Here is a 25,569-nt window from a genome sequence, read left to right as displayed (position 1 = left end):
TAGGAGCACACCGTCTGCAGCCTAGAGTTTCATACAGTATAAATGTCAGACCGTTCCCTTCATTATCTTTTTTCTTTTCTTTACCTTCTCTTTAGCAGCCGTGCTGCTTCATTGTGAGTGTCACCTTTGTGCTTTCCTTCGTTTAGGGAGATGATTAACGTCAGAGCAGATTTATAGGACCCTTCCCCTGATCATTCTTTCTCGGCTTCTGCGAGGCCTGTTGTAGTTTTTATTCGAAATGAAGCACTCTTTCCGACTTCTTGTTGTCCTGCCTGCTTTTGCCTCGCTGGTCGTTGGCTTCGCCGTTCCTGAGCCTGGTCTAGTTGTTCGCCAGCAAGGCGGCGGAAATGGTAACGGAAATGGAGGTGGAGGTGGGGGCGGGGGTGGAGGAGGAGGGGGTAGTGGTGGCGATCCCCAGAGCTCCCAGAGTATGCTTTTTTATTGTATTTTTTTTTTGGCGCTATGTCTTCATTTGTGTTTCTTCAGCTCTTGACCCCGCGGTCATCGCGACGGGCTTCGAAAACGACGGTCAAGGTCAACCTACGGCTGGCCAGGTCGCATCACTCACCTCATCGAATAACTTCATCAACTTCTGCTTGACGACCCCCAATGCGCCGATCACCAATGGCCAGCAGATCGCTGGTGGGTCATGCAATCCCGCACCTATGGGTTCCATCCCTTCCACGGCGAACATGCCCTCCGCTAAATTCACCAATCCGAAGAACCTCGACGTCATCCCGCCGAACCAGGCGTTCACCGTCTCTCTTGCCATCCAAGGCATGCAGACGGGGAGTTTCACCAATGCCCAACAAAGCTACTTTTCCGCACCCCAGCAGTTAAACGCACAAGGGCAGATCCAGGGGCACTCCCACATTGTCATCGAGCAGCTGGACTCACTTACGCAGACGACGCCAACAGACCCTACGAAGTTCTCGTTCTTCAAGGGACTGAACGAGCCAGCTAATAACGGCATCCTCACTGCGGACGTGACCAATGGTCTTCCTGAAGGGACATACAAGATCTCGACGATCAACAGTGCGGCAAACCACCAGCCAGTCTTGGTGCCTATTGCACAGCATGGATCTCTTGATGATGCAGTCTACGTGCGTTCATTCCCGCGACACATGTTTGCCATGCACTCATCATCCATGTAGTTTACTGTCAGTAATAATGCTAACGCTAACGGTGCCGCGGCCGGTACTGGAAGTAGTTCTGCAGCGCCTTCGGCAGTTGCGAGTGTAACTGCAACAAGCTCTGCTGCTTCATCCACTGACACCTCCGGCCAAGGTAATGGAAGTGGGGGCAATGGAGGAGGAGACGGAGGTAACGGAGGCAATGGAGGTAATGGAGGAGGCAATGGAGGTAACGGAGGAGGCAATGGAGGTGGAGGTGGAGGGCAAGGAAGCAATGGAGGTAGGGGGCAGGGAGGTAATGGTGGAGGCAGGGGAGGAGGAGGCAATCGCCGCCACTTCCTTTCTCGCAACAACATGCATTAGTGGCGAAGATCATAATCACTTAATAGGTCCGTGCAGGTGCCCTGCGTTCTTTTTGTTTCTTTTAAAAGTTCCTTGGCAAGTTATTTGTTTCGCTGATTGTGCCGGTGCTCTCCCGTGTCCCTCCCTGTATCCACGAGTGCGGTGTTCCTTGTACTGAAGTAGTTGGTCTCGCTGGAACTAGAATCAACTACGTCGAACAATTTGATGAGATGACGGTTGTTGAGATGATTTGTATTTGGAATCAAGAGAGCTATATTGGGCTATCTATTGGGTATGAGTACTCTCCGTAACGTTGGCTCTTCCATTTGGTTATTGGGAAGGAGATTACCTGAGATCACTGCCCCCTCATTCAATTAATATGTAGCGGTTGACACCAGGTTACTCCATATGTCCTGCCATATACCAAGGGTCCTGCCACCGAGCGGCGTCATAGTTTCATCTATCTCATCCTCTATCTCGTCACATTCTAAACCATCCCTAGAATACGCCATCACCGTGAGGCCAACCAGAGCAGTCCGTTGCTCGCTCCCTTGATCAATCGTTCTTGCGTCTGATCCGGCGGGATGATCACTGGCAGTGTGACTGGTCGTGCAGGGGTGTGCCAAGAGGCGCTAAAAAGCCACACAGACCAAGCTTTTTATACGAAATACATATATCATTGTTCTGATGCACCGATGGTTATCTATGAGGAAACAGTCGGCGGAATGAGGGCATCCGCGTAGCTAAATATGCTTTGCATGACACAGATCTAGGCCAGACCCTGGACCTGTCCCTTGGTAGCATCCCGCCATATTCCTGTGGCCCGATGTCATCCGCAAGTATTCGCATCAGCGGATCGTGTGGGACCAAGGGGATCTCGCGCGAAATGGCTGTGTTAAAATATCGGTGAAATGCTGATAAGGCATGGAATCTGAGATCGCGGGCGTGCCTTGAGGTTATGCTGCGGCGCACGCACGGCGAGCATGGAACCTTTTCTCAAAAGGCGAGGCCTGGAATGGCAAAGGCTATTTAGTATTCCCTTATTCGATCATGATACTCATCGGGTACACTCGCTCAACCATCCTGTGATCTATCCGCGTTAATCTTCACGTTGGGTAACCTACGTATCCTATACTGGCATGCAGGTTCGTGCTATTTGCGTGGGTAAGAAGGGTAAGAAGACCATCCAGGTCCCGACACGTATCCCACACGTCGAGGATCCGCACAACCTGCAAGAGAGTTATATGTAGCTCATACGCACGATTCGGCATGCACACTTCACTCGAAGCTCAAAGGGACACTTCCGGCAATTGAGATTAATGGACGAGTGTACATCCTCCGATCGAGATGACTGCGCACTGGAACATGTTCACAGGGGTTTTCTCGAGGCCACGAGAACGCGCGGCGGGAAACATCAAGCCTCGAGGAATGGATCAACATCCATAATCTCCTTCACGACTGTTAGTATCTGCGCATCCAATTTGGAGAGCACCATCGCTTCAATTCATGTCATTTAGATCTCTCAAGACCGACCATGACAAAGTCATTACTGTTGTTAGTTTATGCAAATTCCTAATGAAGGGTATTACGCCCTCGACATAACATGTTGGCCAGATAGATCGATTAATTGGAGGGGCCGACCTGGGAATTTACCCTTGACGATCACCATTTTGGAAACGGGGATCTGCGGTCGGTTTTTCACAATAGAGGTGGGCGTCTTCAATACCACATAGTTCAGGGAGGTGGCCTATCTAGAAACTTACAGCATTGGTTGCATCAGTCCATTTCACGTGTGAGCAAAGCCATGCCAGCCTACCCCATCACCAGCGAAGATTACACGGGCGTAGACAAGACTACAAAAAAGGTGAAAGGGGCTTCCATTGTGAACTTCATATCGCGCCCATCTGGGAGTAGAAGGGCTTTAGGTTCGTGTACCATCCAAATTGGAATCGCCTTCGGAACTTGGTCTCTTCTCCAGAATGCCATCAACAATCCCGAAGTTAAGAGCTTCTTGTGCTAAAAATGTTCTGTGAGAGATATGTCGTCATTATATATGAAACTTACCCGTCATAAAATAATCGCGCTCCAGGGCCCTCTCTGAATGAAAAGTCAATATCGCCACCTAGCAAACGAAGAGGGGCTTACCGAACCGCTCCAACCCCGATGCCTCACTCTCCTCTACTTTGGCGCAATGCCGCTGATAGATACTTGTCAGTAAATGTCTCACGCGCAAAATCTCCTTAGCGTGGATTGCAATGTCAGAAGCTTGCCCAGAGGCGCCTCCAGAAGGCTCTGCAAGCGAGTAATATGAGTTATGTGATGATCGCCGCCGCCACTATCATCACTCACGGTGGATCATTATGCTGGCATTGGGAAGACAATGACGCTTTCCCTTTTCACCTAGACCACAATGACACCTCTTTGAAATGAAAAACTCCAAGGGAACATACCCGCTGCTAATAATAGAGATCCCATGGAGCATGCCTGTCCCACACAATATGTGTGTATGGGCGAAGAGACGTACTGAAAGCAGGCAGGCAGGCGTCAGACGCAAATAATACCATCCCGCGGAGTCTCAAACCTGCATCTTTGAAATGTTGGTTTTGGCTAGCACAGAGACAAAACAGCTCTCGTACTGTATCATATATGGCTAGTCCTGCAGTCACGCTTCCTCCAGGAGAGTTTATGTACAAGTGTATTGGTTTCGAGGAGTCTTCAGCTTCAAGAAACAAGAGTTGCGCAACGGTCAGGGCTGAATCTGTGTCCCGTATCTGGAAGCCAACATCATGAATTAATTCAGCCCGAGGCTTGGTGAGAACGGCAGACGTACAGGTCCATACAACATTATTACACGTTCACGCAATAGGCGAGAGAAAATGTCATACGATCGCTCGCCTCTTCCCTGCACGCATGAGGTGGGGTGCTGAGCTGGAGACAACCGAAGAATGCATGTTAGCTTACTGTCTGTTCGATGACTATGGGCACGAGGTTTGCTGACGGGGATCCCCATGTGCTGGAAATATGGTGTAATGTGCGTGAAGACGGTAGTAGGCCTGCTCTTGTTTGTCTTCTAGTCGTTGCCAGTGCTGCCCTTAACGGAACAGCTCTCATTGACAACATCGAGCTTAATGAACTCGGGGACCGCTGTGGAAATAACTGTCTATCACGTGACGAAAACTTTTAATGAATGTGATTGGCAAGTTTGTAATTGTGTGACACACGCGTCGTTGTCACGCTCGTGTTGCAACTTGCACTCAACCCGTCAGCGCTTCAGCTGCACCGTGGTCTTTCGCACCTTACCTGTTTGACCACGTTTTGTGGCATTCGGTTTACAAGGCGCTCTGAACTACATAGCAGCGGTTTACTTCTGCTAACGCATACATTATGAGCACTCACACGCATACACAGAGATCGACGGAGGCCCCAATGGACTTCCAGTTTACGTCTCGACCCAGCACTAATACGAAGCCAGTCTGGGCTAATAATGGCTCGAATGCACCCCGAAAACGTGCGTTTTCATTATGCTTGAATTCGAATCTTACTAACAAGTTCCAGGTCCATTTGATGACCTTCAACCCACGAGTCCGGCAATTCCTCAGCCACCTCAAACTCCCATATTTGGAGAGAACCGCAACGTGCCATTCATTTTTCAGACTCCAGTACTGCAGACTCCTCCAGTCCACCCGTGGGTGCCTCCCGTGAATTTCTCACCTCAGAAAGCGTTTCCTGTGCAAGAGCTGCGCGATGTGGACATGTCCGAGCTTAGTCCTCCTAAATCCGAGGCTTCTGAGAAAGAAAACGGGAGAGTGGTTGCCACAGGGGCGCTCAGAAGGGTCTTCAACTCGAGGCAGAAGGCTCGTACAAAAAGCCAACACGTTGTATCATTACGTGACGACCTGGGGTACGGCAGCGAGGAAGAAATTGATGGCGATGTAGATCATGTACCCGTGACACAGAACACGTCAAACCACTACACACTCAACATGCCGGCTAACCCAGCGCCACGAACAGATACGCCACAGGTTCTGCTAGGGTGAGGCCATTTGTATTTACTCTCCCCGAGTGTGCTGATCATGCTTCGCAAGATATTTACAGTTCTTCTTTAACCTGTCTTTGGTCATGGTGTTTCTTTATCTCCTAGTGCAGTTCATTCTCACAGTACAACGTGATGTTGCACACCGCATCTCAGAATATTCGATGGGTATGATCTTCATCCCGGTGAATGCGTCTACTAAAATGAATTGTTGGTCAGATATCGTGCAAGAGATCGGCATGTGTGCGACACAATACAGGAACAACCTATGTGAGAGCAACCCTGTGCCTGCCATGATCCAACAATGTGCATCTTGGAAAACATGCATGGATCGCGACCCAAACATGGTTGGCCGTGCTCGAGTAGGTGCAGAACTCATTGCGGATGTCATCAATGGCTTTGTGGAGCCTATTAGCTGGAAAACATTGGCAAGTACACGCGAGTCCCTGCCGATCGGTGCGCTGTACTGATTACATATTTGTGCACAGGCTTTTACGTTGACGTCACTAACTTTCTTGACGGTCTTCGTGAATTCGTTGTTTTCCCTGTATCGCTCACGTCACGAAGCTGGTCATTCTCGGCCAAGTTATCCAGTCGCCCCTCAGTTTCCTCATCATTACCTTCCTTCTGCGCCGGCACCTCGGGGTTCTGGGCATGACGATATCTTCGGAGATGCACCTCGCAGAAGGCGTGGAGAAGACGGGCAGGCGATTAAAGTAAAATGACTGGTTTATTTTCTCTATCATTAAATCTACGGGGGACGGATCATTGCATAGTATAGACCCACATCAAGCATTTTTATTCTTTGTGATGAACGTTCCTCCGATCACGTCTGGACCAAGAGTGGAAATAAGACGCTAAGACTGATTTAGGCAGACGAGCTAGTAGGTTAAATGTACTAGTGAGTTACTCTTCTAGCCGCTTAAACGGATGTGAGTCATGAGTCTAGTAGTCTCCGAACCAGACACAGCAAAAACACCGGTGCGAGCGCTTACTCGTTGGTCCGGTTCTATCCGGAGATCCGGGTATTACAGGAAGCCCAGTAAGTTGGCGTCGTGCAAGCGAGTTCAATGGGCTGTGGGCTGTCAGTGAAGGATCCCAAGGGATAGTTGTCCGAAAGAGATGGTCGCCTCGAATGACGGATGATCGGAACAAGCATGAAGTCCGGGTGCTTCTGTCGTGGCCCATCACCCACGGTGAGCACGCAGGGTGATGATATCACAGCATCCGTCAAGTGTGGACCTGCCATGGGAACAAGGTTTGGCCAATATTCAACCATGATGACTGCGTGTATGAAATAGGCATAATGGATCCGTATATGGTCTGTTTCTGTTTCGTGATTTGATCGCTGATAGCTCGCATGTTTAGCAAGGTTTCAGGGAGATCCAGCTGGAGGATTTCAGGGCTGGTTGAGCATAGAAGCTTTTTATCTAATCCCGGGCACCCGGAGCCCGTTCTCCTGGTAAATATAGAGTTCATTTCGATGTGGGGCACCCTGGTCGATTTTAAGTTGTCTCACTCAGACTGGCATTGGCACTGGCACTCACTGGCACTGGCTGGCTGGCAGTGGAACGTACGGCGCCCCTTGTCAACAATGTCATGAGAATAGAGCATTATGTATATAAAAATCTAATATATTTGATACCTCCGCAATCGATATCTCAAGATCTGAATCTCCTGAGCCCCATTACATTGATTTGGGGCCCGGCCGCTTCTTAGTAGGGAGAATCCGTAAACCAAACCAGGTGATCAAAGGCCACGATCTGACTAATCGCCCCAATGATCTGCGTGCGATTATCTCATACGTCTTGAGAAGGTCCCGCAGAAACAGTCCCCAGCCTGTGGATACTTCCAGTGTTGCGAGGGAGTCTTTCACATCGTTTATGATACAGCTTACGAATACATGCAGTGGATATTTGATATAGCTGGGTCCAAAAATTAATGCAGCCCATCGCGTATGTGTCGCGCAGAAAGACGATACAGTGCCATATCAAAAAGCTATGGAAGTAAGGCAAGGTATTGAGGATGATAGACGCTCCCACCAAGTCCTGACTGATAACGATCAAAGACCACGGTCAGGGATCCGAGTCAGAAGACCTGACCATAGGTTCGTGTTATTTAATAGTTTTTGCTGCGCTTGCTGCGGCTTCTGTGGCCTTCTCTTCGTCTCGTTTCTGCGATCAGGTAGAATGAGCCGAACAATACGAGGGTGGATGTTACAACTGAAGGGTCATGCCTTCTGCTTCGCTCTTAGAATCTCTGCATCACTGCAAGAGAGGTGTAAGCTCATCGTCACTTTCGACGATATGAAAAAGTGACACATACGCTTCTTTGCGCTTTGCCAGCGATGTATTACTTTCCTTTGCTTTGGATTTGTTCAAAGCAGCTTGCTTCTTGGCGGCCTTTGCCCGATCCGTGTCTCGTTGATTTCCTCCTACAATGACAATGCGCATGAGATTATCAATGAGATCAGCAGCACGACATTGCAAAAAAAAATCAGTGACTCACTAGTCATCGCAGTAATTGAATAGCAACTGATCAATATTAATGTACTTGTATCAAGTCTTTGGTGTGGCTTGTAAACAGGAACAAACAAAGCGTGGAAGAATTGTCTATATTTGACTCTTGTTCAGTTCCGAGACACCGCAGGCCACCACGTTCATGATGATCATATCGCAAGCTGTCGCATCTCTCGAGATCTCTGGTTGAGTCAGCGAAAGAGGCAATATCTCATGATGGGCTTTTCATATCTGCCAAATGACCACGGATCTTCCCTAGGCTTCACGCTTGTCTATCTTTGGTGTCTCAGTTACTCACTTCTCCGCCCGAGCTGCCCTATTGACTCGGATTCATCCCGTTTACCGCCACAGCGTTTAGGGCTCGAAGTACGTGTTCGATTAGGAAGGGTGGCCACGTTGCGCAATCAGGATACAAAGAGACATTCTCGTAATTACTACGATAGTCTAGCGTTCTGCATGTACTCTTGTCCTGGCGTGCTGATTACGAATTATCGGCTATCTTTGGATTAAACGCAAACCTGAGATTTAGATTACAACGTCAGCATGTCAAGTGTTACCCCATGTTCTCACCTTAGTCACCAGTAGTACAATATATGTATTTTCAAATCGTCGTCGATATCGCGCGGATACGTACGCGTGGTCGCAACTAGGCTGGCCATGTCACCTCTTCGCGACAAAGAGTGTCTTAACCAGCTGGCCCCATTCCTTCGATCGATGGCGTGTTACAAGTTGAGAACCGAGCTAATGTGAGCGTTCCCAGAAAGGACATTTATAACCTTATTAATGAAATCAGGCGTTTGAAAAGCTGTGAAACCCCAGATATATATCAGCATCAAAAAAGAAAGCTACATACAATGAATGATTGCATGATCAAGGGCACGGACTTTTAGCAAAGCGTGATGTATGATAGGACCGTTGGTCAGTCACATGATCTCGATGAGCCGTTCTATCGTCCAAGCTTACCTATTTTGTCACGATGGAAGATCAACTTGGCCGCAGAAGCGCTATCACTGAGAAGACCGTGGGCATACGTAGTCATACGTTCGTGGATATCTTTTTCATCTCCCGCGGACTGTCATAACGAATCTTGGTCGGGTGCATTCTGAATGTGGTAGTAAGCGGTGTATCCGTCCCTGCAATCAAGAGCTTGAACGACGTTAACATGTTTGCCGGGACCCTGTGCGGCGCCGCTAAAATTGATCTAATTCCCATCGGTGCATGTACCAACCCGTCGCATCGCATTTTTGTGCGTTGATCTGTCCAGACGCCCCCACACCGCAGCACACCGCCCCCAAGCTCCCCAGCTGGCACGCAAAGCTTCTCATTTTCCAATTAGTTTCTCTTCCGAACTTGGCCGATGGCAAGTCTTAGTCTTATTCACCGGTCCGATAAGCCTGACGATCCTTCGCACGCGCTGAGTCGAGCGGAGCCTCGGTTTGTCCAACGGAAGTTCCATGCTGTTTCAGGTAGGGCAAAGCTTTTTAACGTAATGGCAGCTGGAGGTTTGATGTGATGTGATGCATTTTTTTTAGATAGGGTCAGTGCCATTATGAACTTCTAGCGTTGTAGATATGAATAATGACTGCGCAAATTATTGTTACCACGGCAAAGAACGATTACTTACAGGGGGATCAGTTACTGATGCAATCCGAAGCGCACCGACTAGGACGGAGGAAGATCTATCCAGTCGGAGGATCGCGTTCATTCATGGTTGTGAGGCGATCAACTACCAGCGCTGTGCTTGAAACGAAGTCAGCGGGACGCTGATGGAAATATGTAATTACCTTGTTCGTCCAACGCTGCACGTGGTTCAATTGTCTTCTCGGAGAAAAAAAAATGGAAGCTTGGTTGGGAGCCTCAGTGTTGGCATAATCGCGTCACTAAATTGAATAATAGTATGTGTATGGCCTTAGGGTTGACGGAGATTGCTACGAACCGAAAAAGAGGTCGAGGCTACCTACAGGTGGTTCCGCCGGTTATACACGTACTTTCCGTGACATCGCATCATATCAACGAATACGTTTCGTCATAATATAAAAAGTCTAAGGAGTAGTAGTATAGTTGAAAGTTGATTGAACACGTGGAGATTACGATGAGATCATGACGGATGGAAGTGAAACTGTTTTAGCGAAGCGAGAGATGCGGCGGCGGCCAAGTTAGTAAGAGACCAGAAGCAATGTGAACCTGCCATATTTCATTTTCCTAAAGTGACAACAAGATCGAGATTGTCATACGCCACTAAGCTCTGACAGGAGGGTACCTGGCTATTGTGAAGGGTAAATTAGAATGACCTCTTCCAGAAGTGGTATGAATAGACCCTGGATACAACGAAAAGCTAGGCTGACAACAGCATTCATAGTAAGTCGGATCCAATATAACGGTACTTTTGTATCGCCTCCGAGATCTAGCACGTCAAAAGGGGTTGCCGTAAAAATACCGAAGTTGGCACGGCATTACGCGGATTGGCATTTCAATCAACTTTTTGAAAGACAGCGATTAATTTTATTACTGCATTTGGATTCGACCGTTAAGCTCTTTAACTCACGCTATAGTCCAAGATTGGAAGTGCTTCCATGAAAACTCCACATGCGAAAAGAGCCGAGATCACTCTGTTACTAGTACGTGAAAGTAGCCGACGGCCAAGGCCCTGATCTCCCCTCTCCCGCAGTTTCATATATAATACATCATCCTCCAAGGTTTGACAACTTTCCCCTCTTCGCTTCTGTCTCCAATCCACTTGGCGTCAATCGCCTCCCCTACTATCATGTCCCATAGACACTTACAACGTCAGTCTGACAGGGACGTGCGCATGCACGAGCCACCTGCCCATTCCCATCCTCATGCTATCCTCACACATCCTCCACCACCTCAACCTCATATCAATGGCAATGCAGCGGCCTTGCCTACTACACCAGCACTTTCAAATGGCTCTACTCATGCACACACAGCATCAAATCAGATCGTTTCACCTGTGGTAATCCCAAACGCTCCCGCCTCAAACGGCGTTGCGCCACCTCAATCAAGCGTCATTCACAAGTTGGCAGTGGCCAACGAACAAACGTGGCTTTTGATCGGTAAGTGTTTTCATCCAAAGAAAAATCGGGTAATGAGTTTAATGCTCTTATTCTTCCCAGGGCGTGTCGCGGAGCAGATGGGCGACCTGGAACATGCGATCACAGCATATGAAAACGCACTACGGCATAACCCGATGTCCCTGTCAGGACTTACACAAGTTGCGGGAATCGCGCGGATCAAGGAAAATTATCCAAAGGTAGGAAAAATCCTTGATGCTATTTCGTGCCAATCCCGCGTCGAAGCCGATGTCCTCCGAGGATATCCCTTTGGTAGCCTATCTATCACTTTTTCGTTTGCGCCCATCCTTATCTCAGATCTAATTTCCAATCTAAGATCCCCTCACGTGGCAGATGCTGATGTCATCATCTTTCTCTTTTAGGCTGTTGAGTATTTCCAACGTGTTCTACAACTACAAGAAGACAACGGCGAAGTATGGAGCGCACTCGGTTAGTTCATCTTACCTTACATATCCGTATGTGCTCATCCCCTTTGTTCTATTACAGGCCATTGTTATCTTATGCAGGATGATCTGCAGAAGGCCTACTCCGCTTATCAGCAGGCTTTGTACCTCCTCCCTAACCCGAAGGTATGTCAACTATCCCCATCTCTTCTTCCATCCTCATGTCAACAAACTACTAAGGAGGATCCCAAGTTGTGGTACGGTATCGGCATACTCTATGACCGGTATGGCTCCTTGGACCACGCCGAAGAGGCGTTCGCTTCTGTCCTTAAGATGGACAAAGGTTGGCCTTCTTCGACTTCCCGAAGCATCTTCGTTGATATTCATTCCGCAGAACTAGACTTTGACAAGGCAAATGAAATTCTCTTCCGTCTCGGCATAATCTACAAGCAGCAGGGCAAATATGAAGAATCACTCAGCTGCTTTGATCGCATACTGCGCAATCCTCCAAGTCCTCTCGCACATGCGGACATCTGGTTCCAGATCGGGCATGTCTACGAGCAACAGAAAGACGTAAGCACCATACCTATCCCGTACCACAGTTTCTGCATACTCATCATCTCTTGAAGCATGTCCGCGCTAAGGACGCATATGAACGTGTCGTTGCTGACAACCCTGGGCACGCAAAGGTTCTACAGCAATTGGGGTGGTTGTATCACCAAGATGGATCTTCTTTTCAGAACCAAGAACTTGCCATCCAGTACCTGACCAAGAGCCTGGAAGCTGGTGGGTTATTGTAATTTACCTATCTTTGCCTCCGTACCGATGCCGTCATACAGACCCTTCAGACGCTCAAAGCTGGTACCTCCTCGGCCGTGCTTACATGGCCGGCCAGAAGTACAACAAGGCGTACGAGGCCTATCAGCAAGCGGTCTACCGCGATGGCCGCAACCCCACTTTTTGGTGTTCTATTGGTGTTCTTTATTTCCAGATCAACCAATTTCGTGACGCTCTTGATGCATACTCGCGTGCTATCCGCATCAATCCTTATATCTCTGAGGTCTGGTTTGATTTGGGCAGCCTCTACGAGAGCTGCAACAACCAAATCTCAGACGCCATCGATGCTTATGCTCGTGCCAGCGAACTTGACCCTGGAAACCATGTCATTTCGCAACGTCTCCAGCTTCTCAAGAATGCTCAAGCGACTGGTGGTCAGCTGCCTGCTGCACCAGGTCCTCAGGATGTGCACCCAACCGCTTATGCCAGCGCCGTCGTTCCTCCCCCAGGACTCACCGGTCCTCCTCTCCTGCTGCAATCGACGTCAACTCGTCCTCCAATCTTCCGCCCTCAGTCGAATGGCCCACCCAGCGGTGACAATCTTCACTTGCCGCCTCCTGCACCTGCACCCGCTTCTAGATCATCACCTGGTCCGTTCCGAGGTGGTCCTCCACCACCTGTAGTGCTGGACGAGAGTCGCCACATGCCTTCACATACACCTCTGGCACCTATGGACGTTGATCGTCCACCTCATCCTCGCGACTACCCTAGTTCATCACGTGAGGGTCCAAGTCGTGGGCCAACTGGCCACCAAACTCTACTCCTCCATCATCCTGTTCCTCAGCAGCAAGTGCAAACGGAAGAGCTTCGTAATTCCGCCGTTCATGGTCCTGGTCAATATAATGACCACTTCCCTGGCCGTCCACTCAGGGTCCCTTCGACATCCGCGTCGCCACCGCCACCACACAATCCACGTGTCCGGTCTCCAGGTCCTGGGTACCCCAATTATCCTCCATCAAACAGGCAACCTGTGGGACCTGCCCAACCCAGCCTGTCACAACGTTCGCCGCCTAATTACCCTCGTGAGGCACCTCGTGCAGAGCATGACATGGCATGGGATCGTCGCGGGCCACCTCCTGAACATCATCGTGAATGGGAACGTGAACGAGAACGTCGAGGACGTCCCGAGTATCCCTCACATCCTTCGCAGCAACCCTATTATCCATCACGTTCTCCCGTCCCTCGTGGACACAGTCCAATGGAGACATCGCCTCGCTCTGCACACCCGCCCGCACACCCATCTCGTGCATACTGGGACTCCAAACCTCCTGGCGGTCCTCCTCACCCTCGTTCACCTGCACCACCAGGTCCTCCTGAGGGTGGCCACTGGCGATACGACCCTGCACGCGAACAGGAAAGAGGGGAGTATGAGCGGGAACGTCAGCTGCACGAGCAACGTAGGCAGTCAGCGAGTTTCGCATCGCCGGAAGGCATTCCTCATGCACTTCCTCATCATATGGGGGCTAGCTCTCGCCCCTCCGAAAGCCCGCGACCCACCCCTATGCCTGATGCGCGCGACCGCAAACGGAAGCAAATGAAGGATAGCAAAGATTCGGACACGCAGAGCATCGCTGGTACTGGTGTGATTGGCGAGGCGCCTAAGAAGGAGAAGAAGCGAAGGCAGCGACGTGCCAAGGATGACTCTGGTCGGTCAGATTCTAATGGTGTTCCTTCGAACATGCCTGCTACATTCAAAATCGGCTCTTTCTCTGCAAAAGAGGGACCAGAGACATCTTCATCAGGAAGTAGGTCACTGCAGCCTTCGCCAACAAGTGCGACACCTCGTCCACCATCACGTATCGTAGATGATGACTATGACGAAGGCATAGAAACGTTGCTTCATCTCTCGCAATACCGACAGGAGATACAGTCTTCATCGACAGACCGTGGCTCAGTCTCTTCTTCGCGCAGCCGTCCTTCACCCCCCGAAGTTTCAGGCTCCCTGAAGCGCCCTCTGAGCCCGGTCCCGGATGAGATGGACTCGAAGCGATCTCGGGTAGATGGTGGCAAGCGCAGTGGGTCATCTCCATCAGGTTCACGACACACTCCCATACCTTCTTCGCGACCATCGCCTATACCCTTCCGTACCCAGCCCTCGCATTCTCCAGAGTCGCGTCACACAGAATCTCACTACCAAACTAGTCCACCGCAGCTGGCCGTAGTGCTTCCGCCTCATCCCCGCCCCATTGGACCTGGCCATGCATCACATGTCAGCCCATCTGTTCCTATTGCACTTCCTCCTATTGCGACGCTGTCGCCTACATCAAGTATCCCTTCGCCATCTGATGACCGCATGATTCTCGACTCGCACCGTTCTTCTACTCCTCCATCGCGAGGAAAGCTTTCTGAGGTCATGAACCCAGCAGCAGGCTCTCCACCAATGAAGCCCACCACATCTCCTGCTCGCTCGCAAGAAAGGACTGCACCTACACCTCCTTAATATCGCTATGATTTTGTATGCGCTTGCTATTTAGGCTTGAGGCTTGAACCAACCCTATTATGATTGCATTGACGAGGCAGAGTATCGCACAATACAGATAATTATCCACACACTCGCATGTAAAGATACATTGAACACACTTGTCTGACAGCTCGATGAGCTACGAATACCATCTTTTGTGCATTGCATCATGACTCTCTGCCTTGGATTAGTTTCAAAGGTTCATGACTAAGGTACAAGCTGCAATAATTCGTTCTGACAGCTTGGATTCCCGAAACCTGGGGGGTGAAGGGACGCCAGCCCATCTGAACTGTTTGGATGGTCAGTTACGTACTATCATCATCGGGCACCGGAAGAAGAGTCGGAGCCTCTGACTTGTGCTCAGCTGGAATCGTTCTGTTCCTTCCAACTTGGTTGTTTGACAATCTTGATGCATAGCGACGCATTGATGGACTGGAGCACCTTCAAACCGCCCTCTTTGAACGCGGACCCAGGCATCATTCTCAACCAATTCCACGATGACAGCCAGTCTACTCGTTTGGCAGCCGCGCGCCGTGCTACGTAGAAGGAACGAATCAGTTTCTTCTTATTTGCCTACCTATGGGGGACTGGTGCAGAGAACACGGTGTATGACTGAACCTTGTTTGACAGAGCTAGTAGATCATCGAGAATCCTGTTCTTCTGATTTGACCTCGACAAGGGTTAGGTTTAGTTCAGACTGCGCGAGCGCACTGCGCCTCCCTTCAAGCACCAGTGATCGCAGCATATCTATTGACTGCGTTCACATAGGTTATCGTCACGCGACATTTGTATTCGCTTGAGATTCCATCTCATCCTTTTTCCCTGAACGGGCTATTCAAGTCGGTGGACCTGATCTGCCTGTCACCTGTCACCTTCGCTCGCGAGTCGCACATATGCATCATCTTTAGATGGAAGAGGTACGCCCATTGTGAAACCTTCTGAGGAGGCATTGCAGCTATCATCCCGCTCAGCGGCGGATAGCATCTACATTCTGTAGAAAGCTGCAACTTCCACAGTTGATTAGGGGTAAATTGTTTGCCACAAGTTGACTCCTCGTCGACGGCGAATGCGATGCCTTCTTGGTTTGGAGGCCACAAGCTGATTGAGTTTGGGCGCTCCTGATAATTTAAGTTGGCGCTTTCAGTTGCAGTAGCTCCGAAACCCAGCTATCTTTGGAATTTCACAGATAGAAGGTTCTGCGAAACTTTGTGATCAGTTTCTGATCATGTCGAGAGCTGTGCCTGCGATCTTTGCGGAGGCCACTGCAGGGTCCTGTCGTACTTGCAAGGATCCAGTTGTATGGGTTTGCTATAGATAACGTTAGCCTAGCTAATTAGGGTGACTGCCATTATTTGCTGGATCATGGGACTATGTCCGAGTGCTGAGCGCTGAAAACCAATGAGATGCATCAATATTAATGAATGGTTGGACAATCGAGCAGCAGCCAATAAAATATGCGGCGAGTGATGTAGAATTGTTGAGATGATAAACTGCAACCAAATCTGTTTCCGCTTCGAAGCACCACGCATCCTCAACTCAAGTTCGTCCAATTATTGGAACCAAAAACTTCATTCTATATCTTACATCTACACGGAGCATCACTCTCTCAAAGTGCCCGTTATTGCTCAGTCTTTTATATTGACTCACGCCTGCAAGTAGCCAGCCTCAGCGTTCCTCAACCTTGCATATTCAATGCGACATTGACAAGTCATGACATCTCTTGAAATTCCCATGAACGATGAATCGACATCCCATACACATTCCCAACAGATTCTTTCATCCACAGAGTCAACGACTCACAACCCGCAGTCGTCTTCTTCCTCCAGCCTCGTTGCTCCAGCGCAGTTACACGTCTCTCAAGCAACCTCGTGGACGCGCATGGACTTGGCCAACGAGGAAACTTCAGGGGCAGAGCAGGTCGAACTGGAAAATTTGGATAGCTTTGAAGTGAAGCATAGGGAAATCTCAACCGAGCAGCTGCCACTCAGCCCACCACTCACTCGCGTACCTACCACTGACAGCACAAGCGCACGCATCCTAACACCGCCACTGGAAAACGAGGAACAAGACCTGGAGGAAGTAGACATTGTTAACCATGAATGGCATCCTCTTGCACGCGCAGAGTCAGCAGCCAGGGTTGATGGCTTGTCTTTACACGACCGCGATAGCCTCGGTATCGGTTCAGACACAGATAAGAAACCTCGGAGGCGAACGAACCGCAAACCAACACATCTAAACCTTGAATTTAGGGAGCCTTCACCTCAGCCTTGGGATATCATCGATCCGCCACTTGACAACAATGACCCTGCAGAAAATGAAAGTTACTCGCCTTTAATGTACCCGTCTCAGCATACTGGGTATGTCTCTAATTTTATCTGAGTGATTGTTGATCTTGACTTTTCAACATAGGCATCGGCGACCCTTGATCCCCCACTCATCATACTACTATGGACCACCTCCATCAGACTCAGCCTATGGAACGCCCCCAGTTGGACAAATTGGTGTTCATCATCCTCGAGAAATCGTACGCATTGAAAGAGATTATGGTGGGGGGGAACTGACCCAGTTCTCTACAATATATCCTATTGAACTTGACGGCCGAGTACTGCTCCTATCCGCCCCTTGCTCTAGCTTTCTAACCCCAACTTGCCAGATAACACCGACTCAATTCATGGAGACTATCAATGACATCAACGAGCTTCTTATATCAGCGCATAGCGCCCGCCACTCTTTTATATACAATTTTCTTGCGGTTGCTACCCTGCACCTCTCGACACTTGTCTTCACGTCACACTACGATAAGGTTTGTCTTTGTACCCCCGTGTGGCGTACCTGCTGAACAAAGTTTGCACAGGAGATGCGGCGGTTAAAGGAGAAGATCGAGGGAATAAACACCCAAATATATAACCCCGTTGGCCTCAACATTATGTGGCCCCGGAACGTGGCTTTTCTTTTCGTGCGTATATTCATCACTCAAGGGTCCTTGTGCTCATCATTACTTCATAATGATCCGTCGCTTGACAACAACAGCTAGAAATTGAATACTATGTGCGTAGTTTATGCGCCGTCGGTGCATTCTCATATCCGCTAAAGCTAACCTTCCTTGTGCTTTAGTGACCTTTTCGAGCGATATTGATACCAGACACATTCCAACGACACACTTACTTATTGTACATCATTCTGCCTATGTCACATCGGGTACATGGATAATTTAATATGCTGAAATAAGGAGCATCGGTTTGATAATTGTGCTAACCACAAGCTGAAAAGTGCTGCCGAAGTCAATGAGTGTGTTAATCCACATGAAGACAGGCACAGGATTCACTAGGAATGTTCGAAAAGTTGATCTGATAAAATGGATAATTTAGAGTACGCTTGTGACTTGACAATCGGGTCGGCGTCCGAGTAGCTTGTGCACGGTGCACCTGTGGGTGCCTCGGTCATCTCTTTGATGGCAATCAGGTCCGAGGGGCTGGAAATCACGCAGTGGCAGTGGAATACAAGTGATCATTGTTCCACGCTGTCCCCGGGCCGCGAGTCAAAAGTGTTTCCTGCAAGAATGAGACAAACATAGTACATAGTACTGCGCCCCCATACTTGTCTCGACACAAATAGATGTACAAGTGAATAAAATGTTGTTCGTGTGTCGGTATTGTCTGAATCTGTACACAATGCCTTGACAAGAATCACTGAAGCTAGTCAGTTATTGGCACAATGGGAACACACGTGAGCGAGTGATCAGCGCTCAGCCAATGAGAACGTCTTTCAACCACATGTCTCTAATGCATGTGACAAGGGATTGTTCGGGCAGGCTCTAGTACGATCATGATCGGTTGATACGCTTCAAGTTGGTGGTCGCTACAGTCATTGGTGGGGGCTAGAAGGGACTCGGATCTTCGGTCATTTCAACCAGAGCTGGGGTTCCGATCAGAAACAGTAGTTTAGGCGTTTGAAATGAGGTACTACGAGTATGTACATATGGAGCATGCGCGTCCCTTCTCACCTTGATGCGGCGACCACGGCGGCCCAAGCCCAATAATGGCGGGCGATTGACGTCTGACGACTGTCTCTAATCCAGCATTCCTGCGAGTTCCGATGTTAAATGCGCTGTGTGAACCAGAATTTCCATGGCTTTTGTTCACCGACGAGTGACAATTTATACACCGACTTGACACAGGTCAAGCTGTCGAACAAACCGTGAGAGGAATGATCAAACCATTTCGACAAGGGACTGCGGAAAGCGGTAATAAAACGGCATTGGCTGCGGAAGAAGTTGTAGCAGATAACACCTGGTGACACTTACAGGTTTCACTTGTCCCAAAACCGCAAGCTAAAATCGGTCAACTCGGACGAGCGCAATGGTGGCAATAAACTAGCGAGACAAAGGGTCGGCAAGAAGCGGTCACTATCAGGTAAGAGACAGTCAGTGTGCATGTGGAATTGTGCTGGGGAACGAGCTTGGGAAGAGCAGCTCAGGTTATCGTATAAGTGAATTTGCAGAGTGCTATTCTGGGGCCGCAACCAACCCTCTATGATCGTTACCCGTAAAGGGAAGCTCTGAGCCAGGTACTCAGTGAAATGCGATGATCCTCGGGGAAACCCTAGGGAAGGAGCACCGACTCCTTACCTAAATCAAGAGTTATGGTTGGTGCATACACCATCAGGCTTAGGCCAGGACCTTGTGGCGAAAAGAAGCACAGCGAAAGTTGTTCAGCTGTGAATAAGATTGAATTCGACCCATGGGATCAACCCCAACTTTTTGAATCCTTTCATGGTTACTACGGCGAGAGGGTGAAACTAGAAGCTTGCATAATGCCGCATTGACCCAATGATTGGTTCGAAGACCCGGATGAGACGGATAGAAGTGTGACGAAACACAGGAGACTGTCTTGGCTGGTTGGTTGACATTCATGGAGCTCAGAGGTCCATTGGAGAGCGAGAATAAATACTTGAAAGCACCAACGCAGAAAGAGACTAGTTGTCAATGTTTAAACTCTGATAGCATTAAACATTGATCCGACATGGGGGTGCGCTGGGACATATCAGAACAGATTTGATATGCGAGGCGGAAGGAACTTCTTACAGCTTATTGGAAAATCACCGAAGAGTAAATCTGTGGTCCAGCGGCCGACACATGTCATGTCATGAACGGGCCTCATTCATCGAAAGCGTAACGGTTAGGCCGGTGTACTGTGTAGTAGCCTTGGAAACTCGGTCACTGATACTACCCGACAAGCGAGCTTGAGTCAAAGAGTGTGGAGTACCGCGGACCCGCACGTGCAAGGGCAAGTTGGCTATGTGCATGATTACCGTCATATTTTACCATCAAACTCAGATTGTAACGATCAACGCGGAATTGAAGTCAGCAACCAGACGACCCCCCCAATGCATTGCGTCACTACCGCACTGACGAGTACATTCGGCCGTCGGCAGAGTTGTATATAACACTGAAATATAACGTTATTATTTATGTAAAGATAAATTAAATAAACTAGGGGGGTGTAAATGTGATTTGTCATAGCAAGACTGAGGATCACCGAACGCATACGGTGTACCGTATCTTATTCTCCTGACTCGACTGCTTTAGCTTCATTCTCACTATCAACATTTCTCTTTCATCTTTACCATCGTTTCCAGCAGCGGGTTCACGACTTTTGGTACCGCCTAGCTTATCCACCCTATTCCAGCTCGTCCAAGATTCCAGAATCTTATGGAGTTCCCTACCATGAACAACTTCTGGGATCTATCGCAAACTCCATCTCAGTTCTCTCAGCTTGGCGATGACGACTTTCTAGCTCTCCTTCAAAAACAATACCCTAATACCGTCCCTGACGTCAATGCCACTGACGTTGGCGCCGTAAACCCCCAAAGCATACAGAAAGCTCCTTTGCCAAGTCAAACACCGCCCTCTGATGATAGCAGTCCAAGTCCACCAAGCATCAACAGTATCAATCATCCACGATCAAGGCACCAGTCTACTTACTCCCGTGGCAATGACAATGAGGAGTCCGCGCTAAAGCGCAAAGCGAGCGATGACGACATGGAGGAGGGTCCAAGTTCAAAGAATCAACACACTGGTCCGTGACCTATCGTTCTTCGTGTTTATCCATGACGGCTAAGCCTCTATTTTTATAAGCAGCTGATGACCCGAACAGCACAAAAAAAGGGTCAATATCCAGACGAAAGTCGGGAGGGTCTCAGGTTCGTGGTCCCTCGGCTTCCAAAGCTACAGTCAATCTAATTCACATCATTTTCAAGGATGACACACGGCTCCTGAAGCGAAAGGAACAAAATCGTGCTGCTCAACGCGCTTTCCGAGAACGAAAGGAAAAGCATGTCAAGGATGTGAGTCAACTGATTCATTTCGTTGCTCTTGCTCACGGCCCGGTTTTTAGTTGGAGGATAAAGTGGCTGCTCTCGAGGCAAAGAATAAAGACGCGCTAAATGAAAATTCTAATTTACGAGATCTTCTCGCACGCCTTCAGGAGGAGAACCTTGCTCTTAAGCAAGCCCAATTCACATTTTCAATGCCGAAACCAATCGATCATTCACAGGCTTCTTCATCAGCATCACCTCCGACCATCCAAGCACCATTTAGCTTCTTTGGCTCCCCTCCAGCAGTTCCACACCCCACTCCACCCACATTACGCACCACCTCCCCTAAGCCATTTAGCGACATTGATTGGAGTTCATTGACAACGTTCGATCCCACATTACTCACTGCAATGGATGATATTCCTTCAGGTCCAATGCAAGTTGATTCTTCAAATTCACCATATGGCCAATATGCCCTGCCAGCTCCCAACCAGTACAAGACTCTCGCCACTAATACATTCTTCATGTCATTCGCCGACACCGATTCCAGTTCATTCAATAATGGTCCTATCAGCAACGAGACCGTTAATAACACCTCTAACGGTTTGAATCAATTCCCGTTCAATTTCCCTTCACCTTCGAATTCCTGGAACAGCACAAGAAATGGCCAATCCCAAACAGAATTCTCACAATCTTCAGCTCATTCCGACTACATGCAAAACCACAGCCTAGACGAGCTTTTCGGCGGGACGTTCATGAACGGCCAAGGATCTGTTGACTTCGGCACGCTGATGAAGAGTCCGCCCGCACCCACCGTAAGTCCCGTGACACACGCAAACGGGAACGGGAACGGGAGCGCGCAATCACCATCCGGTAGTATATCCTCACAAAACTCCGTGGCTTCCCCCCTTTCTGCACATCCCATACCATCACCATCGTCGGCTAGCACGTCAAACGGTCAAAGTCCATTCAGCTGGACGATGTCCCGACAAGACGCCGAAAGTCCACCTTCGGCTTCCGAGTCGTCATCTAATGTAAACCCCCGGGGGCCCATCGTATCGAGAGAGGATGTCGCCAAGCATATAGCTGCATCCGGTGACTCACCGTTTACGAGTCCACCATTCTCACAGCCTGCGGTGCGCAAGACAAGCGATTTCTCTCAAGGTGGGAGTATGATCGCTTGCGAGGGCTCACAATTCCCGAAGACGAAAGAGAATCCGGCGAATATCGATGTTCTGAAAGCGTGGCGGACGATCACGTCGCATCCTCAGTTCAAGGTCGGCATCTAATCGTTTGGTGGAATGGCTTTTGTTGATTCAAATTCTTTAGGACGCCGACATCAATCACCTATGTACGGAGTTCACAAAGAAGGCACGATGTGATGGGACAAAGGTTGTTTTAGAGCCAGAGGGTGTGCATCATATCTTGGAGACATTCAAAGCAAAGTCGTTGGCTCAGCAGCAGCAAACGTCTCCCAGTTAATCGAGCTAGCACACGGATTCCCATTTGTATTATGCATCGCTAGATCATCATTTATCTTGCTTTCTCACACTTCGTTCTTCTGTTTTGCTATATTTTTCTATGTAGTATTTCCTGACTATTGGGATGAGGAGTGGTACATAATCGTCCGGCTTATTGTACAATGTGCAGTCTCGGGTTGTTAAATGAAAGCCTTCGCTTGTAGACGTCAAATACAAGTTTCTCAATGATTCGCTGTGTGTGCCTTCTTCGCGCTCAGCGAAATGCTCAAACTCACGAAATGTTTGCATCTTTGGTCCCAACTCATTATAATTAAAGAAAAGGTTTTGCTTGTAAATTCCAGATACAAGTGTGATTTCTCACATTTTGTTTGCGCTAAGTAATATTTTCTGACTATTGCATTGCCGCGGTGTATGCGCGAGGAGATAATCCGGCTTATTGTACAATGAATGGTCTCGGTTTGTTAAATAAAAGCCTTCGCTTGTAGATCCTAAATACAAGTCTCTCAGTAATTCGCCGTGCGTGCCTTCTTCCTGGACACACGTTAGCGAAAGTATCAGCGCTGAGAGAAAGACTCAAACTCACAAAATGTTTGTATCTCTGGTCCCGGCTCATTAGAGGAAATCCATCGCTTGTAGATTCCAGATACGAGCATACTCTCCCCCTTTCCTCATTAGTTCATCGTGTGTGCCTTGTTCCTGGGGGGATTCGTCCATGTACCTGCAAGCCATGTCAGTATGATGATGAGTATAGAAAGAAAGACCAAAACTCACAAGATGAGATCTGCATGCCAGGTAAGTTTGCCGAACCGGTGAGTGGAGAATATCATGGTCTTGCTGCCCCTCCACTTTTTCAGGCGCTCGAAGAGAGCTGACTTCGGCAGCTCAATAGTCAAACTTGGCTTAGAAACAGAGCAGGGTACTATGTTCGGCTGTAGGGTCTAGGGAGGCACTCAGCTCATCAAATAACAGCATACCAGTGGAAGGCTCTGTCTCGGTGGGCAATGAACGCATCAATGTGCGTGAGCTAGTCAAGCAATCGGCACTTTGCATATAAGAGGTTAAGATATGGTCACGTACACTGCGAGCCGCTGCATCTGCCCGCCACTGAAACCTATATAGGGGGTGGCACAAATGTTCCCAACGCGACGCACAAGGGAGAAGTCGACGGAGGACTCATTGCGCCGCCGAATGCCTTCAAAAGTCTTGTAGTGGGCGATCGATGTAGGTGTCAAACCCGTCAGGGAGATCATCGATGAATTCTTCTGCGCCGCCGAGACGGGCGGCTTCGCGGATCTTCTCGTCACCGTTTGCGAATGCGGGGTTGCCAAGTCCGATGTTCTCGTGTATCTATGTGTGAATTAGGTGTATTGCTTATAGGGTACTTGTACGGGAACAACGCTTACTGTGACTGGAAAGTGGGAGTAGCCTTGGAAGAGGATGGACATGGCAGCCCGGAGATCAGCCAGTTTAAGGGTTTTGATGTCCTGGTCGTCGATGAGGATGGTGCCATCTGTTGGGTCATAGACACGGGAGATCAATTTCAAGATCGTGCTCTTTCCAGAGCCATTCACTCCGACGATGACCTACGATCACGGTTAGAGAATAGCACCGCGAAAGGAGTAGGACTTACTGGAAAGCATACTTCTCGCTACCAGGGTACTGAAATGTCACATTCCTGGCACGCTTCAGAAACGGCTACATGAAGTCATCAATAATTATAGCATCTGAACTCGATAGAAATGCCACTCCTGAGACTGCTTGTCCTCGGGGAACGGTTGTGTGCCATCCACCACCTTATTCTGCATGTTACCTAACTCATACTTGGTGATATGAGTGAATGTCTCTGCGAGAGAGGAACACTGCCTGAAAAGTGACTGGGAGAAGGGTGAGGAGCTGAACGAGTTAGAAACTTGATACATCAATACAAGCGATGCCAAATAGAGGGGCGCAGTCATTGGTTCCTGTGCGACGCGCAGAGTGAGGAGGATCTGGTTGACATGGTCAACTTCGTCGACTCCTAGGTTAATTCCGAGTGCAGGCAGCATATGCATTGTTTCTCTTAGGATGGATACTACGCTCAGACGATCCTGAATATAACAGATTCGTTCCACTTCTGGAAAATCAACTGCATCGTCGCTGACGCGCCGGGAGAATTCGCAAAATTCTGGTCTCAGGACAGTTAGAATAAGGTTATCCGATAAGGTGTGGCAACATACATGCAGTGAATATTCGCTCATGCTGCCTGTAACAAGCTCCTCGAGGTACTGAGGGTTAAGAACGAGCTGCCTCAGGGCCCTCGTGCGAAGAAAATATTTATTGATGGTTGTTGCAACCCAGACTCATACAGCTCAGACAAATGCGGAGTACATCAACTGTTGACTTGAGGATCTGGCCCCTGCTTTTCGTGTGCCATCCCAGTTAAATATAGGCTGGGAAAGGCTGAGAATTGCGAGGAGTGGACCATCCTGTTGCTCTCGCAGGACCGTTATCAGAACCAATAGCTAAGACAGTAGACGAACAACCGTCATTGCAATGTTCGTTGAAATTTCGACGATTTCACATTGAATACCCAAACGGCTCGAAGAAATTATTTGCGTTAAAGCATTATAGGTGGGCATGTCAAGGTAAAGAAGGGAGTGAAATTCGCGCTCAGCGTCAACTCGTCTGATGGAAGTGTCCATAGGAAAAATTATGCAGCGTCGGGCATATTTGAGAAGGCGCATCGTTATTGTGCATGCAAGATGTGCTACTGCGGCGTCAGCAAGCACCGACGTGTCTATAGTACGCCTCTCCATTGCGGTCTCTACCTGGGTGCGAGATAAGCGGGCAGTGCAGATGGAAGAAAAGAGAGCCCTACAAGGCGGAGCAGTTGTCCAGTGTACCTGCGCAAAGACTTATGAACATACAAGAGTTGCCAACATATGAAACATACCAAAGAGAGATGGCGGGTATAAGGGCGCCGAAGAGTTCCAC

The 25,569-nt window shown here is 49.0% G+C and overlaps 9 protein-coding genes across 9 annotated transcripts; 6 read left to right on the top strand and 3 right to left on the bottom strand.

Moving 5' to 3' along the window:
- The first annotated feature begins 343 nt into the window (after positions 1–343).
- Positions 344–1,342, top strand: F5891DRAFT_994182 (uncharacterized protein). The gene has a single exon (XM_041378278.1). It carries the CDS (start codon positions 348–350, stop codon positions 1,152–1,154), a length of 807 nt encoding a protein of 268 aa, XP_041234189.1. The 5' UTR covers positions 344–347; the 3' UTR covers positions 1,155–1,342.
- Positions 1,343–3,396: 2,054 nt separating this feature from the next.
- On the bottom strand, positions 3,397–4,595 carry F5891DRAFT_938324 (Clp protease-domain-containing protein; the record flags this gene model as incomplete). Its single annotated transcript, XM_041374158.1, has 9 exons — positions 3,397–3,491; positions 3,540–3,572; positions 3,621–3,767; positions 3,825–3,875; positions 3,926–3,998; positions 4,057–4,062; positions 4,112–4,246; positions 4,306–4,377; positions 4,437–4,595. 9 exons carry the CDS (start codon positions 4,593–4,595, stop codon positions 3,397–3,399), a joined length of 771 nt encoding a protein of 256 aa, XP_041234188.1.
- Positions 4,596–4,859: 264 nt separating this feature from the next.
- F5891DRAFT_1124330 (Di-sulfide bridge nucleocytoplasmic transport domain-containing protein) lies at positions 4,860–6,233 on the top strand (the record flags this gene model as incomplete). The annotated part of the gene is made up of 6 exons (XM_041363879.1): positions 4,860–4,983; positions 5,031–5,407; positions 5,432–5,508; positions 5,561–5,676; positions 5,728–5,936; positions 5,997–6,233. The coding sequence occupies 6 exons, from the start codon at positions 4,860–4,862 to the stop codon at positions 6,231–6,233; spliced, it is 1,140 nt and encodes a 379-aa protein (XP_041234187.1).
- A 997-nt stretch (positions 6,234–7,230) lies between these two features.
- F5891DRAFT_994162 (uncharacterized protein) lies at positions 7,231–8,078 on the bottom strand. Its single transcript, XM_041378277.1, has 4 exons — positions 8,017–8,078; positions 7,834–7,942; positions 7,745–7,775; positions 7,231–7,682 (listed from the first exon to the last, which is right to left on the bottom strand). Exons 1-4 carry the CDS (start codon positions 8,021–8,023, stop codon positions 7,623–7,625), a joined length of 207 nt encoding a protein of 68 aa, XP_041234186.1. The 5' UTR covers positions 8,024–8,078; the 3' UTR covers positions 7,231–7,622.
- F5891DRAFT_994161 (uncharacterized protein) lies at positions 8,079–8,595 on the top strand. Its single transcript, XM_041378276.1, has one exon. The coding sequence runs from the start codon at positions 8,241–8,243 to the stop codon at positions 8,535–8,537; it is 297 nt and encodes a 98-aa protein (XP_041234185.1). The 5' UTR covers positions 8,079–8,240; the 3' UTR covers positions 8,538–8,595.
- Positions 8,596–10,607: 2,012 nt separating this feature from the next.
- On the top strand, positions 10,608–14,973 carry F5891DRAFT_994158 (TPR-like protein). The gene is made up of 8 exons (XM_041378275.1): positions 10,608–11,101; positions 11,162–11,298; positions 11,482–11,548; positions 11,606–11,688; positions 11,743–11,845; positions 11,897–12,075; positions 12,132–12,288; positions 12,342–14,973. Exons 1-8 carry the CDS (start codon positions 10,792–10,794, stop codon positions 14,777–14,779), a joined length of 3,474 nt encoding a protein of 1,157 aa, XP_041234184.1. The 5' UTR covers positions 10,608–10,791; the 3' UTR covers positions 14,780–14,973.
- Positions 14,974–16,510: 1,537 nt separating this feature from the next.
- On the top strand, positions 16,511–17,834 carry F5891DRAFT_1180133 (Golgin subfamily A member 7/ERF4 family-domain-containing protein; the record flags this gene model as incomplete). Its single annotated transcript, XM_041365877.1, has 4 exons — positions 16,511–17,157; positions 17,210–17,402; positions 17,454–17,603; positions 17,655–17,834. 4 exons carry the CDS (start codon positions 16,511–16,513, stop codon positions 17,832–17,834), a joined length of 1,170 nt encoding a protein of 389 aa, XP_041234183.1.
- A 2,473-nt stretch (positions 17,835–20,307) lies between these two features.
- On the top strand, positions 20,308–22,823 carry F5891DRAFT_994144 (uncharacterized protein). The gene is made up of 5 exons (XM_041378274.1): positions 20,308–20,877; positions 20,940–21,001; positions 21,059–21,145; positions 21,196–22,392; positions 22,445–22,823. Exons 1-5 carry the CDS (start codon positions 20,511–20,513, stop codon positions 22,595–22,597), a joined length of 1,866 nt encoding a protein of 621 aa, XP_041234182.1. The 5' UTR covers positions 20,308–20,510; the 3' UTR covers positions 22,598–22,823.
- A 385-nt stretch (positions 22,824–23,208) lies between these two features.
- Positions 23,209–24,647, bottom strand: F5891DRAFT_973974 (P-loop containing nucleoside triphosphate hydrolase protein; the record flags this gene model as incomplete). The annotated part of the gene is made up of 8 exons (XM_041376399.1): positions 23,209–23,314; positions 23,368–23,490; positions 23,571–23,620; positions 23,674–23,707; positions 23,748–23,798; positions 23,831–23,943; positions 24,000–24,179; positions 24,327–24,647. 8 exons carry the CDS (start codon positions 24,645–24,647, stop codon positions 23,209–23,211), a joined length of 978 nt encoding a protein of 325 aa, XP_041234181.1.
- Positions 24,648–25,569: the final 922 nt, after the last annotated feature.

The sequence above is a fragment of the Suillus fuscotomentosus genome (assembly GCF_016647785.1).
Source record: "Suillus fuscotomentosus strain FC203 chromosome Unknown F5891scaffold_1, whole genome shotgun sequence".
NCBI classification, from domain to species: domain Eukaryota; kingdom Fungi; phylum Basidiomycota; class Agaricomycetes; order Boletales; family Suillaceae; genus Suillus; species Suillus fuscotomentosus.
The sequence above is the reverse complement of the archived record's forward strand: the minus strand, read 5'-3'. Positions and strand labels throughout refer to the sequence as shown.